This window comes from Monodelphis domestica, chromosome 1, assembly GCF_027887165.1.
Source record: "Monodelphis domestica isolate mMonDom1 chromosome 1, mMonDom1.pri, whole genome shotgun sequence".
NCBI lineage: Eukaryota > Metazoa > Chordata > Mammalia > Didelphimorphia > Didelphidae > Monodelphis > Monodelphis domestica.
In genome coordinates, this window is record NC_077227.1 from 458,409,916 (window position 1) to 458,426,967 (window position 17,052).

At 44.1% G+C, this 17,052-nt stretch overlaps 1 protein-coding gene across 4 annotated transcripts in view; it reads right to left on the reverse strand.

The window, feature by feature from the left end:
• Window positions 1-17,052, reverse strand: part of COL27A1 (collagen type XXVII alpha 1 chain) — a 268,951-nt gene that overhangs the window by 48,442 nt on the left and 203,457 nt on the right. For all 4 annotated transcript variants that reach the window (XM_056812389.1, XM_056812391.1, XM_056812388.1 and 1 more), the window contains exons 36-39: window positions 15,628-15,681; window positions 11,353-11,460; window positions 1,617-1,670; window positions 1,405-1,512 (exon numbers count right to left, since the gene is read on the reverse strand). In XM_056812389.1, coding sequence (XP_056668367.1) covers window positions 1,405-1,512; window positions 1,617-1,670; window positions 11,353-11,460; window positions 15,628-15,681 — 324 coding nt within the window. The remainder of the gene's footprint in view (window positions 1-1,404; window positions 1,513-1,616; window positions 1,671-11,352; window positions 11,461-15,627; window positions 15,682-17,052) is intronic.

Consider the following 17,052-nt stretch of genomic DNA (forward strand, 5'->3'; position numbering starts at 1 on the left):
TTGCCAATATAATCACTATTATTTATCATACTACCCCAGAGGGGACTCAGATGGTCTATGCCTCAGCAACACTTCCCCATGGGGTCAGTTTCTCTGAAAGTGGATAACTTCTTCAGGTCTCAGTTTTCTTATCTGTAAAATGAAGGGGGTGACTAGATGGGGTCTGAGATCCCTTCCAGCTCTAATTCCATGATTCTATGATCTGAATTTGCAACATAGGATTTAAATGTTTTGAACCCATTTCCAAATCTATTGGAAAGAACCAAATGAATCATTTTTACTCCACTTCCCAGCAGAAATTCTGACAGGAGATAAAACATAAGCTGTGTTATAGACAGCACTCAGATTTGTTGACAGATCCGAATTATTTTGTGGAAGGGAAAGAGTCTTACACCTTTTCTCTGGGCAGTGCGGTGTACTGTGAAGTCTTCTACCACTTACGAGCCTTTGGCATCACTTCTGAGTCCCCAGAACCCTACTGTTTTTCTCTCTTGGGGATCTGTTGTATCCACCATCCTCTACTCCCTACCACCCTCACCCCACACTTCTGATTTCCTCCTCATCCAAGGCCTCCGAGAAACAAGTCACAGTTCTGCATCTCTCAACTGTCTCTCAAAGAAACACAAAGCTCTTTTCTATGTAGTTTTTTCTCCTAATGTGTATTTCTGTTTGTTTGTTTTTTAAACTGGAAGTGACTACAGGGGCCTAGACAGGGTTTAAGGTAACAAAAGGAGAGAGTTACCAAGTTACAGGAAGCTGTAACGGTTGATATAGCAGGTATCCCTGCTCCTCACTGAAATACAGCCAGAACTAGACCTGATGACCTTCCTAAGCTACTCTCTTTCACTGATTCTTCTCTTGGTTCTTGTCCCAGGAGTTGGCGTACCCACAGCTCTATCCTTTGTCTGTTCTCTGCACTGGTTGGTTCCTGTATTTCCCCTGTTCTGTTGGACAAACAGAAGGAAGTTTCAACCCACCCTCCGTCTGGCTCGTAGATCCCTGGGTGGGATAATAAGCTGATGAAATATGGACTCACAGGCTCAAGTGAGCTTGAGTCTATCTCAGAGGAATCTCCAGACCATTGCAGCATCCTCCACGCTAAAAGGTCAGTTCCTCACAGATGGATGCACAGGGAAGGCCCAGCGTTTGAGACCAACCAGAGAGCTCTAAAAGAGATGTCACTTTGCAAATCTTTTCAGCTGTTCTGCTAACAGCTGGGTAAGACACTGACATTAGTGCCAGAGAAACCAGCTGCATTTATATCCTAAATCATCTCCTGACTGGCTCTAGAACAAATAGTTCTTACAAATTGACCTCTTCCCCTTCATTGGCTCCCCTGAGCTCGGGCTTCCCATATGCCCCATAAGAGCCACAGTTCCCCCAGGTTGGCATGGCCATTCTCACCGTTGGTCCCAGGGTGCCTCGGGATCCTTTCGGGCCTTGGTTTCCAGCTGGCCCGGGCTCTCCTGAAACACCCATCTCTCCAAGGTGCCCTTGGTAGCCCTTGGTGCCCTGTAAGAGTGAAAAGGAAATAAATTGTAATAAATTGTAAAATGTAATTAGAAGAATGAGGGGAAAACCAGTAACAGAATGAGGAAAGAGGACGCCAACCTTACCTTGGGTCCAGTTCGCCCCTTCTCGCCTTGTTTGCCTGGTTTTCCCTCTGGACCCTATGGTGAAAACCCAAACCAAGAAAGAAATGAGGCTCACCCAGTGGGAAACCCAACAGGTTATTCCTGCCCCTCACCTCTACCCCACCAGATGGTCTACTTTTAGTTAGGCCTAAAAAAAAAATCTCTCACTAAGGCTATGAGTCTCTAGGTACCCTGGCGAGTTGGGCTCAGTTTCCAGTATGTATCCAACTCATGCTCATGGGTAGCTAGAAAAGAACAGACAGAGGACGAGCCTACAGGGCCCTTTGAAGAGGAATGATGTGCAATCTGAAGTGGAAGTCTCAGAACACCAGCAGAATGGGAGAAGAGTAAGGCTCTCTTGTCTCTAGAAGCCATTCCTCTCTCAAAGGTAAACTGGAAACATTTCAAGGCTTAAAAAAAAAAAAACCAAACCTGTACAAATATCTCATTTGATTCTCACAACTCTAGAATGTAGGAGCCATTCTTTTCTTTTTTAAATTCTTACCTCCTGTCTTTGAATCAATACTGGATATTGGTTCTGGCTAGGCAATGGGGGTCACTCAGCTAGAAAATATCTAAGGTCACATTTGATCCCAAGACCTCCCATCTCTAGGCCTGGCTTTCAATCCACCAAATCACCTAGCTGCCCCTCACTTCATAAGTTTTTTTTTTAAACCCTTACCTTCTGTCTTGGTTCCAAGACAGAAGAGTGAGTGGTAAGGGCTAGGCAATGGGGGTTAAGTGACTTGCCCAGGGTCACACAGATAGGAAGTGTCTGAAGCCGGATTTGAACCTAGGACTTCCCGTCTCTAGGCCTGGCCCTCAATGCACTGAGCCAACCAGCTGTCCCCTTACTTCATAACTTTTAAAAGAAAATGTATTTGCCATTGTACCAAGCCCAAAAGGGTAGTGGGAGTTAAGGGGAACTTTAAGTTCAAGGTTCTGGTGTATGTGAGTTTTTAAACTGATGATGAAATATTGCAAATTTGCTTTCCCCTCCAGGTTGTATCTCTTGACCCTGGATTTCAGACCTTTGTTCTGAGATGCACAGCAACAGAACTTTGGAAACAATGGCAATGTGAGCCTGTTTGCTGGGTGGCTAGGCTGTGACTAAGGGATGAGGCCCTTCTAGCCTGACAGACCCTACAGATGGCTTTTAGCAGAGAGGTTTCTGCAGGTCAGACTCCATGAGGTATCTTCAGGGCTGGCCTCCTCTGGGAAAGAGGCCCACCCCCCTTCTTTCTACCCCATCATGAAGCCCAACAACAATCTGGCTCTAGAACATAGTACCAGAAGCACAGCAAGCCAATCTGGATAGTGATTCAGGAAAGGCTTGGAAGTGGAGGCCTGAATGAAATACAAACACAGTTTCTGGGAGTGAGACCTATCAAAAGCTAAGAAAGACTCTATGAAGGCCACCTCACTGCCCCGGGCTTCCTATGGCACAGGAAATCTACCAACGCCAAACCATACCATCGGGATCTAGTGACTGACAGTGGAAATGGCTGTGGCTTTGGAGTCAAGGACTTGGCTGTGAATCCTTAGCTTTGTTGTGTATTAACTGCATGCCCTGAGACAAGTACGTCATTTCACTAAGCACGTTTCTTTTAGCAATAAAACAATGACAAAAATACCGTCCTGTGACCCCCGAGGGGCTATTGTGAGCCTCAAATAAGATTATGCATTTTCTAGGATTTCATACACTCAAAAACTCTACATGCATGTGAGGTGTGTACTTAAAAGTTATCTCATTTAATGGCCTTCGACAACCAGTTTCCCCTTTAAAGGTATCAGTTCATCCATCTGTAAAATGACAAGGTTGGACTCAATGATCCTTAAAGCCCCTTCCAACTTTGATATTATTCTTTCTCTTTGGAGAAAAGAGTTGCCTTTATAGTTGCATGACAAAGGTATCCCCCTTGCTCTATGGAACATGGTCATGCTGAACACAAGTCAAATAAAAGGAACTCAGCACAGTACTGGTGAAAGAGAAGGAAAATAAAAAGTCTTGGCTCCAAGGAGCTTGCATTCTACTTGGGACATGGCACGTAGAAAGGATAAATCCCTAATAATTTGAGAAAGGGGTGAACATGAACAAGTGGACATCAGGAGAGGGGTGGTTTGGGTTTTTGGTTTTTGCCTAGTATATAGCACTGAGCTGAGTCTTGAAGTAGTTTAAGGACTCCAGGAGGCACAAATGAGGAAGAAATCTGTTCCAGGTGTTAATCTATTTCAGGTGCTGAGGCAAGCCTGTGCAAGGAATAGAGGTAAGGGATGGAAGGCCAAGTTCAGGAAAGAGCAGCGGCCAAATTGGCTGGAACATAGAGGATGCCTAGTGATACGTGTCTGCACTAGGTGGGCTGAAGCCAGATGGTGAAGGACTGTAAATGCTAGGCTAAGATCACATTTTATCCATGGTGGTCTCCCACGACTCTATCCTGGATCCTCTTTTATTCTTCCTCTATATGATTTCACTTGGTGATCTTAATAACTGCCATTGTTTCTTTCTTTCCTTTTTTTTTAACCCTTACCTTCGGTCTTAGAATCAATACTAAGTGTTGGTTCCAAGGCAGAAGAGCAGTAAGGGCTAGACAATTGGGGTTTAGTGACTTGTCCAAGATCACAGAATAAGAAGTCTCAGAGGTTGGATTTGAACTTAAGACCTCCTATCTCCAGGCCTGGTGCTCTATCCACTGAGCCACCTAGTGGCCCCTACAATCTCCCTTCTATTGTTATCTGTATAGCCTTACACCAAGTACAGATTACTCTATTTACATTTAAAAAATGTAAACTTACTTTCTGTTTTAAAATCAATATAAGTCTTGGTTCCAAGGCAGAAGAGTGGTAAAGACTAGGCAATGGGGGTTAAGTGACTTGCCCAGGGTCACACAGCTGGGAAATGCCTGGGGTCATATTTGAACCCAGGACCTCCCATCTCCAGGCCTGGCTCTCTATCCACTGAGCCACCTAACTGCTTCCCAAGAGTGACATTTGTGCACTTTAGTGAGTCACCCTTTTTAGATCTTGGAATTTGGTCACATCTTGTCTGCCTTCTCTGCAATTGGGGTAGGATCCATAGAGAGGCAGACCAGGAGTGGGCAGCTGGTTCAGTCCACAGAGGTGCCTTCCTGACAGTGGTCCATTGTGCTTGGAAGGTCAGCTGGCATCTCTCTGCTGGAGCTGACGTAGTCTTCTTCAGCTCCCTTGCCGTGTTCTTCTAAAGGGCAGAAGGACACTTTTCTCACTGATTGCTCTGTCTCTGGGTCTGGTCAAGTTGCCACTGAAACAGATGTTGGCTTTTGAAATGCCCTTTGCCTGCCCAGGACTGGCCTTTCTAGTAAAGGGTCAAGCAGAGAACTTCTTTCCAGTCTCAGGGTTCTTTCCTTCTTCCCCCTCATTTTCCCTGGGGCCCTTTCCTGGGGCTACCGCCTTTGCTCCCTCCACTTTGGGCTGTGTCTGCTCTTTCTTCTGTTCCTCAGCCTCATCCTCATCTGTTATCATCAGTGGTCTGGTCTCCAGGTTGTAAAGCCCGAGACCCTGATTTACCCATCAGCCCCAGTGCATAGCAATGAGAAGTCACCCCCTTAAAATCAGTTTCTCTTCTGAACTCTTATATGTGAGCTTAAAAAGCTAATTGTCTCAAGGTAAATTCGTAGCTCCTTGAGTCTCAGTGCAATAACAAACTAGGAGCCAGTGCAAATGTAATTACTCCTCTAATAGTCAGGAGTTGGACATAAATTGGTTTGTAAGAAGGGCCTTTTGTGACTTTTTAGAGATGTTTTCCCAGCTTGTTTGGGAGAAAAATGTTTTTGGTTGCTGGGAAATGCTACTTGAATATGGAGGAGAGAAAGAGTTTCATTGTAAGATGCTAAGCCAAATTAAGGAAAATAGAAAGATCATCGTGCTCCCAAAATGCAGATGAAAAAGTCGCCAATTCATTTTTGTTCCCCTCAGGGTCAGCATAGCCTGCTGACTGGCCAGCCCCCAAACCAGAAAGACCTGGGTTGAAGCCCTGAATAGGACACTGACCAGCTGTGTGACCCTGTATATGTATGTGTGTGTGTGACTTAACCTCCATGCAAGGAGGGTGCTGATCTCCTCTGATAGAAGTACCCTATGCCAGCAAACGTGATACAATGGTTAGAACACCAGGTCTGGAGTCAGGGAGACCTTAGTTCAAATCTGACCTCAGAAACTTACTAGATATATGACCCTGTTTGCCTCTGTTTCCTCATCTATAAAATGGGCTGAAAAAGGAAACAGCAAACCACTCCAGAATCTCTGCCAAGAAACTCCCAAATGGGACTATGAAGAGCCACAAAGTCTTCAGTTGGACACTACTGAAATGACCAAAGAACAACAAATGCCAGCCAAACTACAGATCCAGTCCTCTTCCTATCCCATTCAAATTTCTCCTCTTTAATGTCTGAGGCAGCTGCAGTGACATATAACCACAAAAATGGGAGTCAAGAGCTCTGGATCCTAATCCTACTTCTGCTTCTAAGGAGGTATAAACGCATCTTGGAAAAGTCATTTCCCCACTCTAGGCTCAGTTTCCAGAAGAGGTAAAAGGAAGGGCTCAACTGGATTCTCTCCAAAGTCTCTTCCAGCTCCAACATCCTACATTCTGATATTAGAAAGTGAGTTCCTTGAGAGTAGAGATTGCTTCATTTTTTGTATTTGTACCCCCAGCACTTAACACAGTTCCTGACATCTTACAATAAGGTATATAACAAATGTTTGTTGATTGAGTCTGTCCTACCAACCCCAACATGATATTACTCTATGCAGTAACCTAACATCTGCTTCAAGGAAAGGCACCATCATTTCCCAGCCCCCAAGACTGAATAGAAAAGTCACTTTTCTCTCTCCCTCATATATTGTATTTTGCCAAGACCTGTTGTTTTTACCTCTCTGATTTTATTTCCACCCAGTCCTTCCATCCCACTCCTACTACAACACTAGCTTGGGGCTATATCTCGTTTGGACTGATGGTCCATTTTATATCTTCTTCTTTTTTAGAACCCTTACTTTCTACCTTAGTAACAACTCTAAGACAGAAGGGCAAGGGCTAAACGATGGGGGTTAAGTGACTTGCCCAAGGTCATACAGCTAGGAAGTGTATGAGGCCAGATTTTTGAACTCAGGTCCTCCCAACTCCAGGTCTAGTGCTCTATCCATTGAACCACCTTGGTGCCCTTCATTTAATATCTACTAACCTGATCTTCTCATCTTTAGACTATCCCTTCTTCAATCCATCCTTCATGTAATTACCCATGGAATCTTTCTAATGAGCCAATAAATTCATGCTACTCCTCTCAGAAACCTCCAACAGATTACTATTGTTTATTAAATAACCAGTTACTGATGTTCAAGGCTCTCACTACATTGAGACTCAAACTCCCTTCTATGCATTCTATTTTTCAAACAAAATGGACAACTACATCCCGGACACTCCTTGATGTGCCTCTGTTCCCACCATCTCCCATGCCTGGGACAGACTTCCTCACCACCTCCATCTCTCTCGACTCTGAATGAAAGCCCTCTTCCTCCAAAGCCCTTCTGGGGCACAATCTGCTCCATGAATCCTCTCTGATCCTTTCTCCTCTCCCTCTCCCACTTTCCCTGCCATCTTAGAGTACACATTTTCTCTTCCTCCTTATATTCTCCAGGACCTCTTGGATAAATGATTATAGTTATTGGCATATTTCACTTCTTCCTTCTACCATTAGATTATTGGTTCCCATAGAGAGAAGGGCCTGTGTTGTATCTGTCCTTGTACTCCCAGCAACCAGAATGGTTCTTTGAATATAGTAGATCCTTAACACATGGCTATTGAGTTGAAGTAAAGTGTTTTCTGCTGGCTCTCACCATCTTGGGGCTCCCTTGAACCATCAAGGACCCATGCACTTGGCATAGAGGCAGAATGTTTAGCTTATAATCCCAGTTCTGTCTGATTTTATGAGACAAGGGAACCCTCTCTGATCTCAGTTTCCTTTTCTCCACTGTAGAGACTGGGAAAACAAATGGATCTCATCTTCAACATGCCTCTGAAGGGTCTACAGTATAGCCCCAAGGCACTGAAAGGGAAAGCAGTCTACCAAGGGTTGCACAGCATTCTCTAAAGAATTAAGAACCTGAAATTCTCAATTTCTTCACATAACGTGGACCTTCCCTTTGGCCAGAGCTGCTCCCTAGACGGCAGGGCGATTATTAAATCATGGGAGGTAATTTTTCCCATCAAATAAAAGATTACAACAACAGATTCTCATGTCAAAAAAAAAAGTGATTCAACTAATAAGAATCCAAAGACGATGAGCCAAAACTCAGACTCACGATCAGACACACGATCTCTCTCGGAGTGCCTCTGGGTCTCCCGCCCTTTCAACTCACCCCACACAGTGCAGGCTGCACAGTTGTTATAACCGGGTGCCTCCCCAGGCCAGAAAACATGGGAGGCTATAAATTTTTTTTCCTAATGAAATATGACTGCTAAGAAGGAATTAGCATCTTGGCTGCTTTGCAGTACATATATATGTATTTTTGAGATGCCAGACAACATTTCATTCCCAGGCACTAACTGCTCATAAAATTTTATTTTTTTTTTAATTCTACCATTTCCCAGCTACAGTTCTGGCAAGGAGTCTATCAGAAACAGAGCTGAGGATTATTATTATTATTATTATTTTAAATACAGATCAAATGCCAAAGGAACTCTGGCATTTTGATTTAACATTTGGTCCATACCTGATTAACCCTTTCCAAACAATAGTAGCAAGGAGTCAAAGGAAAGCTAGAGGGCTACACAGAGATTTTTGTATCCTGCTTTAGGTTTTCCAAATGATTTCTGCACACATACCATTTGGCTTGATCTTCACAAAAATTCTGTTAGACGACCAGGTCCACTTTGTGGGTGAGAAAGCTGAGGCTCAGTGGGGAAAAAAGGATTTCCCATGGTCATCTGGCTAGTTTCTTCATTTGGTAAAATGTGGTGAGATGCACTAGAGGATTTCTAAGGTCCCTGAAAGGCAGTCTGTTATAAGTGGAAATAGCAATTTGAAGTCACAGGACAAGGGTTCAAGGCCCACCTCTGCCATTGATAGTCCATGTGATCTTGGATGAATAACTTAACTCCTTTGGGGCCCAACTTCCTCAACTATAAAATGAAAAGGCTGGACTAAATGACCTCTAATGTCCCTTCAGGCTCTATATCCATAAACCTATGATTCTAACTCTGAAGTTTTAAAAAATTTCTGCTTTTTGAGTGGTGAAAGGAGGACTCAAACCCTTGCAGGTTTGAGGGGGAGAGACCCATAGGATTCATTTGCCAAGCTGGGGAGGGATTATTTTTGTGAGAAAACTGCCTGTTGGTCCCAGCAATCATCCTGAGGGGAGAAGACAAGGATGAATCAAAGTGTTTATTGAATGCTTTTCTGAGAAAATATCTTTCCAGTGCCAAGATCTGCTCTCATCCGATGGGGTGGATGGGGGAAGGGGAGGTTTAGAGAAGCTACGTGACTTTAAATGAGTCTGATCTTAAGTGAACCATCCAGTCCAGGAAGTGGAATGCACTGAACAGAGTCAGTTTAAAGAGGATGGCAAAGCAAACGGAGAGGGGCTCATTTGCAAGAGGACACTTCAAAGACCCCAGAGCCTCCCAGACCCTCTGGAATGTCTTCATAAGGGACAAAGGGGAAAGGGCATTTCTGAGTGAGCCACTCTAAGGACAGAACAGAAGAGGGCTTGCCTCTGGAGACACAGAGCCCTGAGGCAAGGGCGCTTTGGAGACCACTTTAGAGGCCAGGCATCTGACAAGCCAAGTCACCAGAACCCAGACATGGAAACACATGAGGCTATGGGAACAGCTCCCTGGCTCCCCTCTCTTGGCACTCCAGTGTCAATGCCAGAACTTTCAGATCTGCATCCAGCCTCCCACTCCTCTTCGCACATCGCCTCTTGGCTCTAGTCAAGTCTGCCAACTCTGCTGCCCTCTCAGATATCACAGAGTATGTCTTTTCTGGGTTGCCCTACCAGCCATGTCTTTTTTACCTACATAATTCCTATTCTCCTCTTGGAGAGTGGAAGCTCAGTGAGGGCAGAGATGGTTTCATTTTTGTCTTTGAATGCCAAACTCATGGTGGGCACTTAGTGAATGTTTGTTGACTGATTGCTGATCCTCAAGATCCCATTAAAGTCTTCTCACAGCCCACTTCTCGGAGATGACATTGCTTCAGTCACAGTCTCAAAGCTGAAGGGAACCTCTGAGGTCATATAGTCCAAAGAAGACCTCAGCAGAAAGTCTCTCACCCACACCTTTAGAAAGAACACTTACAAACTGGTGGAAATTCAGAGAAGAGTGATCAGGGTAGTAAGGGGCCTGGAACCCTGGCCGCTGAAGGATCAGTATAAAGACCTAAAGATGTTTAGTCTGGAGAGAGACATGACCACAAAAGGACTGGACTTTTGCTTTTCTCCAGAGGATAGAATTAGAAACAATAGGCAGAAGTTATAAAGAGGTAGATTTAGGACCAAAGTAAAAAAAATTTCCTAAGAATCAGAGTTGTCTCAAAATAGAATAAGCTGCCTTGGGAGATAATGGATTTCCCCTCTTTGGAAGTCTCCAAGTTGAGGGTGGATAGCTCTTCATCCAGGATCTCCACAGAGGGGATTCTTCTAAAAGTACAGGTCGGACTAGACAACCTGAGATTCTGTGATGTTGTGATATCTCTGACAGGAATTACCTGAAATGTATCCTCTTCAGCCTCTGCTGAAGGGTCCGCAGATCTCTGCTTAGTGGCTATTTCCCCCATCTCTTCCTGAAGCTTACTTTATCTTTGGACAGTTCTACAAAGATGTGGATTCTTAACACACAAATGGAATTTGCTTTTGCTCACCTTTCAACTATTGCTCCTAGTCCTAAGCCCTCCAGGGTCAAGAAAGTTATCTAAATCTAATCTCCTCTCCCATAAGAGTTCTTTCAAATTAAAAAAAAAGCCATGTTTAGTAAGTATGAAGCCTAGAACATCAGAAATCAAGCTGAGATCTATCTGCATTAAACCAGCTAAGCTTGCTTCTCTTTGTGGGTGTTGAGGGGAGGAACATGAGGGTCCAATTCTCATATCTCTGTGAGAAGAAGAGCAAAATATAGTCAATGACAATTTGGAAACCAGATGAAAAAGCCTCTGGAATTGTGGCTTTCCAAAGTCTCCAGGCAATATGGTACAATGGATAGAGGAATGAACTTGGAGCCAGGAGACTATCTGGCTTACATTCCCACCTCAAACACTAATTGTGGGACAAATTATGTTGCCTCTCCAGGCTTCACTTTCCTCATCTTTAAAATGAGGACTTGATCATCTCTAAGGACCTTTCCAGTTTTATATCAATAATCCTCTGGTCCTATCCAGGAAGCTAACTCGCTCCCTCTCTTTAAGATTCTGCTGGAGCAAATTCTCTGACGGATTGGCTGACTGAGCAAACTAACAGAGTTAGCCCCAGGCCAATTTGACTAGTATACTATTGTGACCTGAAGAAAGCAAAGTACATTCTGATGGCAAAATGTCAGCCTATAAACCATGCCAAGAGAGCTCAAATGCCCTATTGAGTCTCTTGGATTGACACCAGTTATTTCCACTCAAAGGCAGCCAGAAAGAAGACAGCGCATGCAGACATCCACAGATATGACAAGGAAGCGGGCAGATTAGCTTAACTGACTCACCCGGACACCTGTGACACCAGGATAGCCAGGGGGACCCTCTTTGCCTTTCAGGCCCTCTTTGCCTTTTTCTCCTCGCTCACCATCTGGGCCTGGCTCACCCTTGTCTCCCTGGGAAAGGAAAGAGGCATCAGCTTACCCAATTTACCAGTGTAATGTGGGAATGCTGGCACATGGGAGGGAGGAGGTTAGGTGCCCTGGGACCCATGATTTCATGGTCTATTCTCAAAACAAAATCTTAGTCATAGCAGCCATTTCAGCTGAGGAAAAAAAGTAAGAATGACAATTATTTTTTAATGTCGTTGGCCAGGCAGAGGGAGCTGTCCAGCTGTGGAATGAAGGAGTGGGGGGAATCTTCAAATTCCCCCCTCCCATGCTTCTCCCATGGACCCAATGGCTTCCTCCCAGACAGTGAGATCAGTTTTGAGAGGAGCTAAGGCTTAAAACTAACCCCCTAACCCCCACCTTAAATATGCCTTCTGATTTCTGATGACCCAGGGATATGGGAGAAGTAAAGCATCCTCTATCAGATCACAGGGGCAGTTTGCCTTAGGCCTGGATCAAACAAAGACTCTTCTTTGGCACTTCCCATCCCCCATGCCCCCCAAAACTGAGCTACCTTCACCTCTCAGGTGCAGCCTGACCCACAGCAGTGACATGAGTAATACGGGCCCCCATGCCAAAGAACAATCCCACTGGCAGTCGGGAGTCCTTTTTACTGCCATTGGGAATATATATCTCAAATAGAGGGCGACAGGCCTGTCACCAAGGTCTGACATCTAGTCCGACAATTAGAGAGTGGCTTAGAGAGAATTAAAAGGAGATGGCAAGAGATTGCATGAAGTCATGGCAGTTTAAGGAAGGGATGGTGCCTGACTAATGATCCAGGGGAAAAAATTACCCTTCTTGATTGGTTTAAAGTTTCTTCATCTGTGGCAGGAAGGAGGAGAGAGGAAGTTAGACTAGGTCATTTCTAAGGTTTCTTCCAAATCGAATTGGTTGCAATCTATGAACTTCTGAGTGTCACCCTGAATAGTTGCTAAAGGCTAGACAAGTGAGCCCCTGAGGGCTCAGGGATTCACGTCCAGCCTCCCTATAGGCCTAAGTAGGTCCTCTCTTCAGATGGGTTCTGGATTTCAGCCTGAAACTGGGGAATAATAAACAGCTTAGAAGTTTACACAAGGACTGAGCTCATCACCTTGGCCCCATTAACATTACTAAAGCTAAAGGAATAGGAAAACAATTTATACAGTAATGATAATGTTGTAAAGACAAATAGCTTTGAAAAACTTTGGAACTCTGATCAATGTAGTTACCAACAAAGATTCAAGAGGACATGCAATGAACCAAGCCATTCACTTCCTAAGAGAGCTGACTGTTTCCAAATGCAGAATGAGACCTCTGTTTTTGGATATGGTCAACGTGAGAATTTTTTTTGACTACACATAATTCTTACAAAGGCTTTATTCTTTATCTCTTTAAAATGTGAGGGTGGGGAAGGAAGGAAGAGAAAATTAATGCTTGCTAATTCAAAAATAAATCAAAATTTTTTAAAAGGGGAAAAAACACCAAACATTACTCAAGGTCACCGGTCTCCTGACATAGCTATAAGAAAGGTGTGGATGATCAGGAGCTGTAGGGTCAAAAGCTAAGGTTGGGAGGCTAACTTAGCAAACTGGGGAAATTGAAGGAAAAAGGTAAGACTCAAGGGGCAGGAGAATAATTATTATCATCCTGGATCAAGGTGGAATAAACAGAGAGGATGCCAGAGAACTTGGATTAAGAAACTATACTGAGTGGAAAGAGGCATAACAGGATGACTGAAAGGATGCTGGACAGAATCTAGGCAGGAGACCTGGGTTCAAATCTCCATCCAACATTTACTCTGTGCCTCAATTTCCTGGGCTGTAAAACTGGGGTACACTACACAACTCCTAGAAAGCACTTTGTAAGTCTCAAATCCCTAATAGAAATATATGTCTGTTTTTACTTACGGGGAGAGCTCTGATTAGGCTAATTGAAAGGGAATTGCTGCTCAGCTAATGATGTGTGATGAGAAATCAGGAAGCACTGTGCAGGGAGAAGAAATTCTGATTGACAGAAAGCTCTTCAGCCTCACACCTAAATCATCAGATAGTGTCATGAAAATATAATGCAATTATACTGAAATACATGGATATAAATCCCAAGTTCCACTGATAGTGCTATTACAGTCTTTTTTGGGGTGATGAGTGAGGGTATTATAATCATCAGATGAGAAAATCGAGGCCCAGAGACAGGCCATGATATTTCCGAGGACAGACTTCTATTGGCAGCTTGAAGCTGGTACTTGAAACTCAAATGCCCAGCCAACTCCCTGTCCCTCCAGGCTACCCAGCCTGACACAGTTAGGATTCAGTGTTTTTTCAAGAGTTATCAGTCAAGAGGAATCAGAAGGGCTCCCAGGACACCTGGAGAATGAAGTTGGTAGGCTCAGCTGTGGTAGTATTCCCCGGCCCATTGGAGCTTACCCGAGGCCTGAAATGCCTGGAACTGAGAGAGTGGGGCCAGGGCTCTGGAACGCCAGGATTCCAACCTGAGACTGGGAGCCAGGAAATTTCATGATTGATTCCTGCCTGGGGGATTTCTGGAATGCAACAGGGCGGAGGGGGAGGAAGGAGGAGGCAACGGGAGGGATGTATGGCTGGTTTCTTTTTTTCTGCTCCCAGAATGCCCGGTCAGAGCACACCATGCTTTTCTCAGGGTTGGGGGAGAAAGACTTTTGTATGAAAAGAGAGACAGAGGGAGGCTGGGATGATACCAGGAGGAGAGGACTTGAAGCCTCCTGGCCAGTCAGAAAAGACTCAAGCTAAAAGAGATGGAGGAGACCAGAAATCTTAGATGTCACTGAGGAATTTTGGGAGCATGAATGAAATTTTTGGAAAGCCAGGAAGCCACATTAGAACTCATCTGCTCAATCCTATGGGGCTCAGGAGCAGATCAAAGGGAAAAACAGTCACCCAAAGACCTATTCATCAGCAGAAAAGGGAGGGTTAGCAGATGGAATGGAAAGGACATTCAATTTGGAGTTAGAAAACAGGTTTGAATCCCAGTTTTGCTGTTTGTTAATCAGATGATCTTTAACTTCTGAGTCTTGGTTTTTCCATATGTAAAACACAGAAAGTTGGACAGTTGATCTAAGTTCCCTTCTAGTTCAAAGTTTTGTGAACAAATTAAATCTTCAGGAAGAATGGAGGTAAGGGGAGATAGGAGGGTATTGAAAGGGCAAAGAAGCATCCCTGTGGTAGAAGAAACAGGAAAACTGCTAAGAAAAGGAAACCAAGGCTGTCAACCAAGTTCAAAAGAAGGGATTGCCCTATTTGTAGCTTGAGATTCCTTAGTGGAGAGGCAGGCTGTAGTGCCTGGAGACTAGACATAGAGGCTTCATCCAAAAACGTCTGGGTATTTGCTCATGATCTGAAAATAACTTGATGTGGTTTTGAAAATCAAGTGCACCCAGAACAGATGTGGGCTTGTTCAGACTCCTCTGTTGGAGCAGATAAGATCCTTCTACCCATTCTATCACTGGAGAAAAGTTGGCTGGACTATGGTGGAAGACCTAGTGAGAACTGGATCCCATTTGGATTACAGTATCTTACATGGGAACTCCTCCTCCCCTCCATGTCTCAAGAGCAGGCCAGTTGTTGGCCACTGGTTCTTGGTTAACATGGCCAAGGAGGAGAAGGAGGAGGAAGAGAAGAGTAAGAGGAGCCAGTGAGCACCTGCCAGAAATAGCAATCTAACAAGCATACTACTAAGATGAACCCATCTCCTTTCTGCCACAAGAAAAAGAGAGGGAGGATTTTCATACTCCTTTCCCTCAAAGAATGAGATAGCATTTCCAGAGAGTGTGACAAAGGCAAAACGTAAGAGTTGAAGCAGTAAGATGTCATTGTAGTCAGAAGACCTATAAATTCTATACACTTACTATACACCTATATATATATATATACACACACCTATATACATACTATACACCCATACACTTACTACTGTGCTATCATTAGAAAGTTATGCACCCTCTCTGGGCCTTACTTTTTTTGAATGTAAAAATGAAAGGCTTGGGCTAGATGATCTCTAAAGCTTCCAGTTGTATAACCTGTACCTTGTAATATCATAAGGAAAAAAAAAAGATTGAGTCTGCTTCTGATGGCAGGGAGCCCATAGGGAAAGAATCCCCCTGTCTTATAAGTAGCTCAAAAGACATCCCTTCCTCCCCAAACCCATTTCACCATATACCTTTAGACCATCAGGTCCAGCTGGGCCACTATCTCCCTCCAGCCCTGTCTCGCCCTGTGGGAATAAGAATAATCATAATAGGTTATAACAGGGCACTTACAATTATACACATCATCTCATTTACTCTAAATAACTTCACAAGTAGATATGGTAAGAATTGTTTCCCCCGTTTTCCTGAGGAGGAAATAAAGGCTCTTGTGAAATGAAATGACTTGCACATATAATTGACAGCCCAAGGCCTTGAACCTGAACCTGGAATATTTTGACTTCTAGTCTACTAATCAGGCCATTACTCCATGCCTAGAAATAGAAGACGCTGTACGGGGGAGGGGGGAATATATCTTCTTCTGTAAATTCATCTCTTCTCCGTCTGCAATTCTGTCCCAGACTATATTCCCTGACGCAGGAATCTTCTCTCCATTGCCACCCATACTTTCCCAGGGGCCAAAGGATAGTGTATATCATTCAGCTTTAGGTTCATCTATCTAGTCATTGGAGAAAGACCTCAGGTTGTTCAAGGAGTCACAGGTAGAAGGCAGGAACTGATTGCTGATTTCCAACATAAAAATGCTTATTCTGAAAATTTAACAACTGGCTCTCAAATGCCAATATCAGCCAGCTCTAGCAGGCACCTGCTTCTCTAGTCCCTGACCACTCCATCCCACTTTAGAGGCAAGTCTTATTGATGTCTTTCCTCTATGTAACTGAGTCCTGAGACCCAGGTCCCAAAGCTACTAGCAAATGAACTTGGTTTCTCTCTCCACATCTGGAATTCTCTTCCCTCTTATCCTCTCTCCACCCTCTCCTTAACTTCTCTGCTCAGGGAGAAAAAATGAATCTGTTAATAAGCACTTTGTTTCCCTAGTTGCCTTTTGAGAAAGAAAAAAGGAAACCATCCAACAAACACCCAACCATGCAAAGGCATTTAACATACTGTACTGTACACTCACCCATCAGCCCCACTGAGCATGACTACTGTCTTTGTTCACTTGCTCAACCCAGACACACTCTCTTCTGCTCCCATGCATGGGAATTCCTTTGTGAAAGTAAATGCCAGTGTCCTCTGGGCTGGGGCCCAATCTTAGTTGTGTCTCTGATTCTGAAGGGGAGCATTACCACCTGTTGTGGCCAGAGCCTGGGCTTGAAAAGTTTGGGGCCATAGTCAGGATATATTCAAAATCAGCCCTGCTACATCAATTTGGGCTGGTAGCCAGCTCAGAGACTGATAGGTAGCTTTGGGAGGCTCTGAAAGACTTGGTTCTTACCCTTTGAACGGTTCAATATTATTATGGAATATAGAAACAGGCAAATGAGAGAAAATTATACCCCAAATCTTCCTTACATAAAACCAGAGGGATTTTTTCTCCTTGAAGGATTAGTGACAAGAGGAATGATTTGGAAGGAGACCACAGAATGAAGATATAG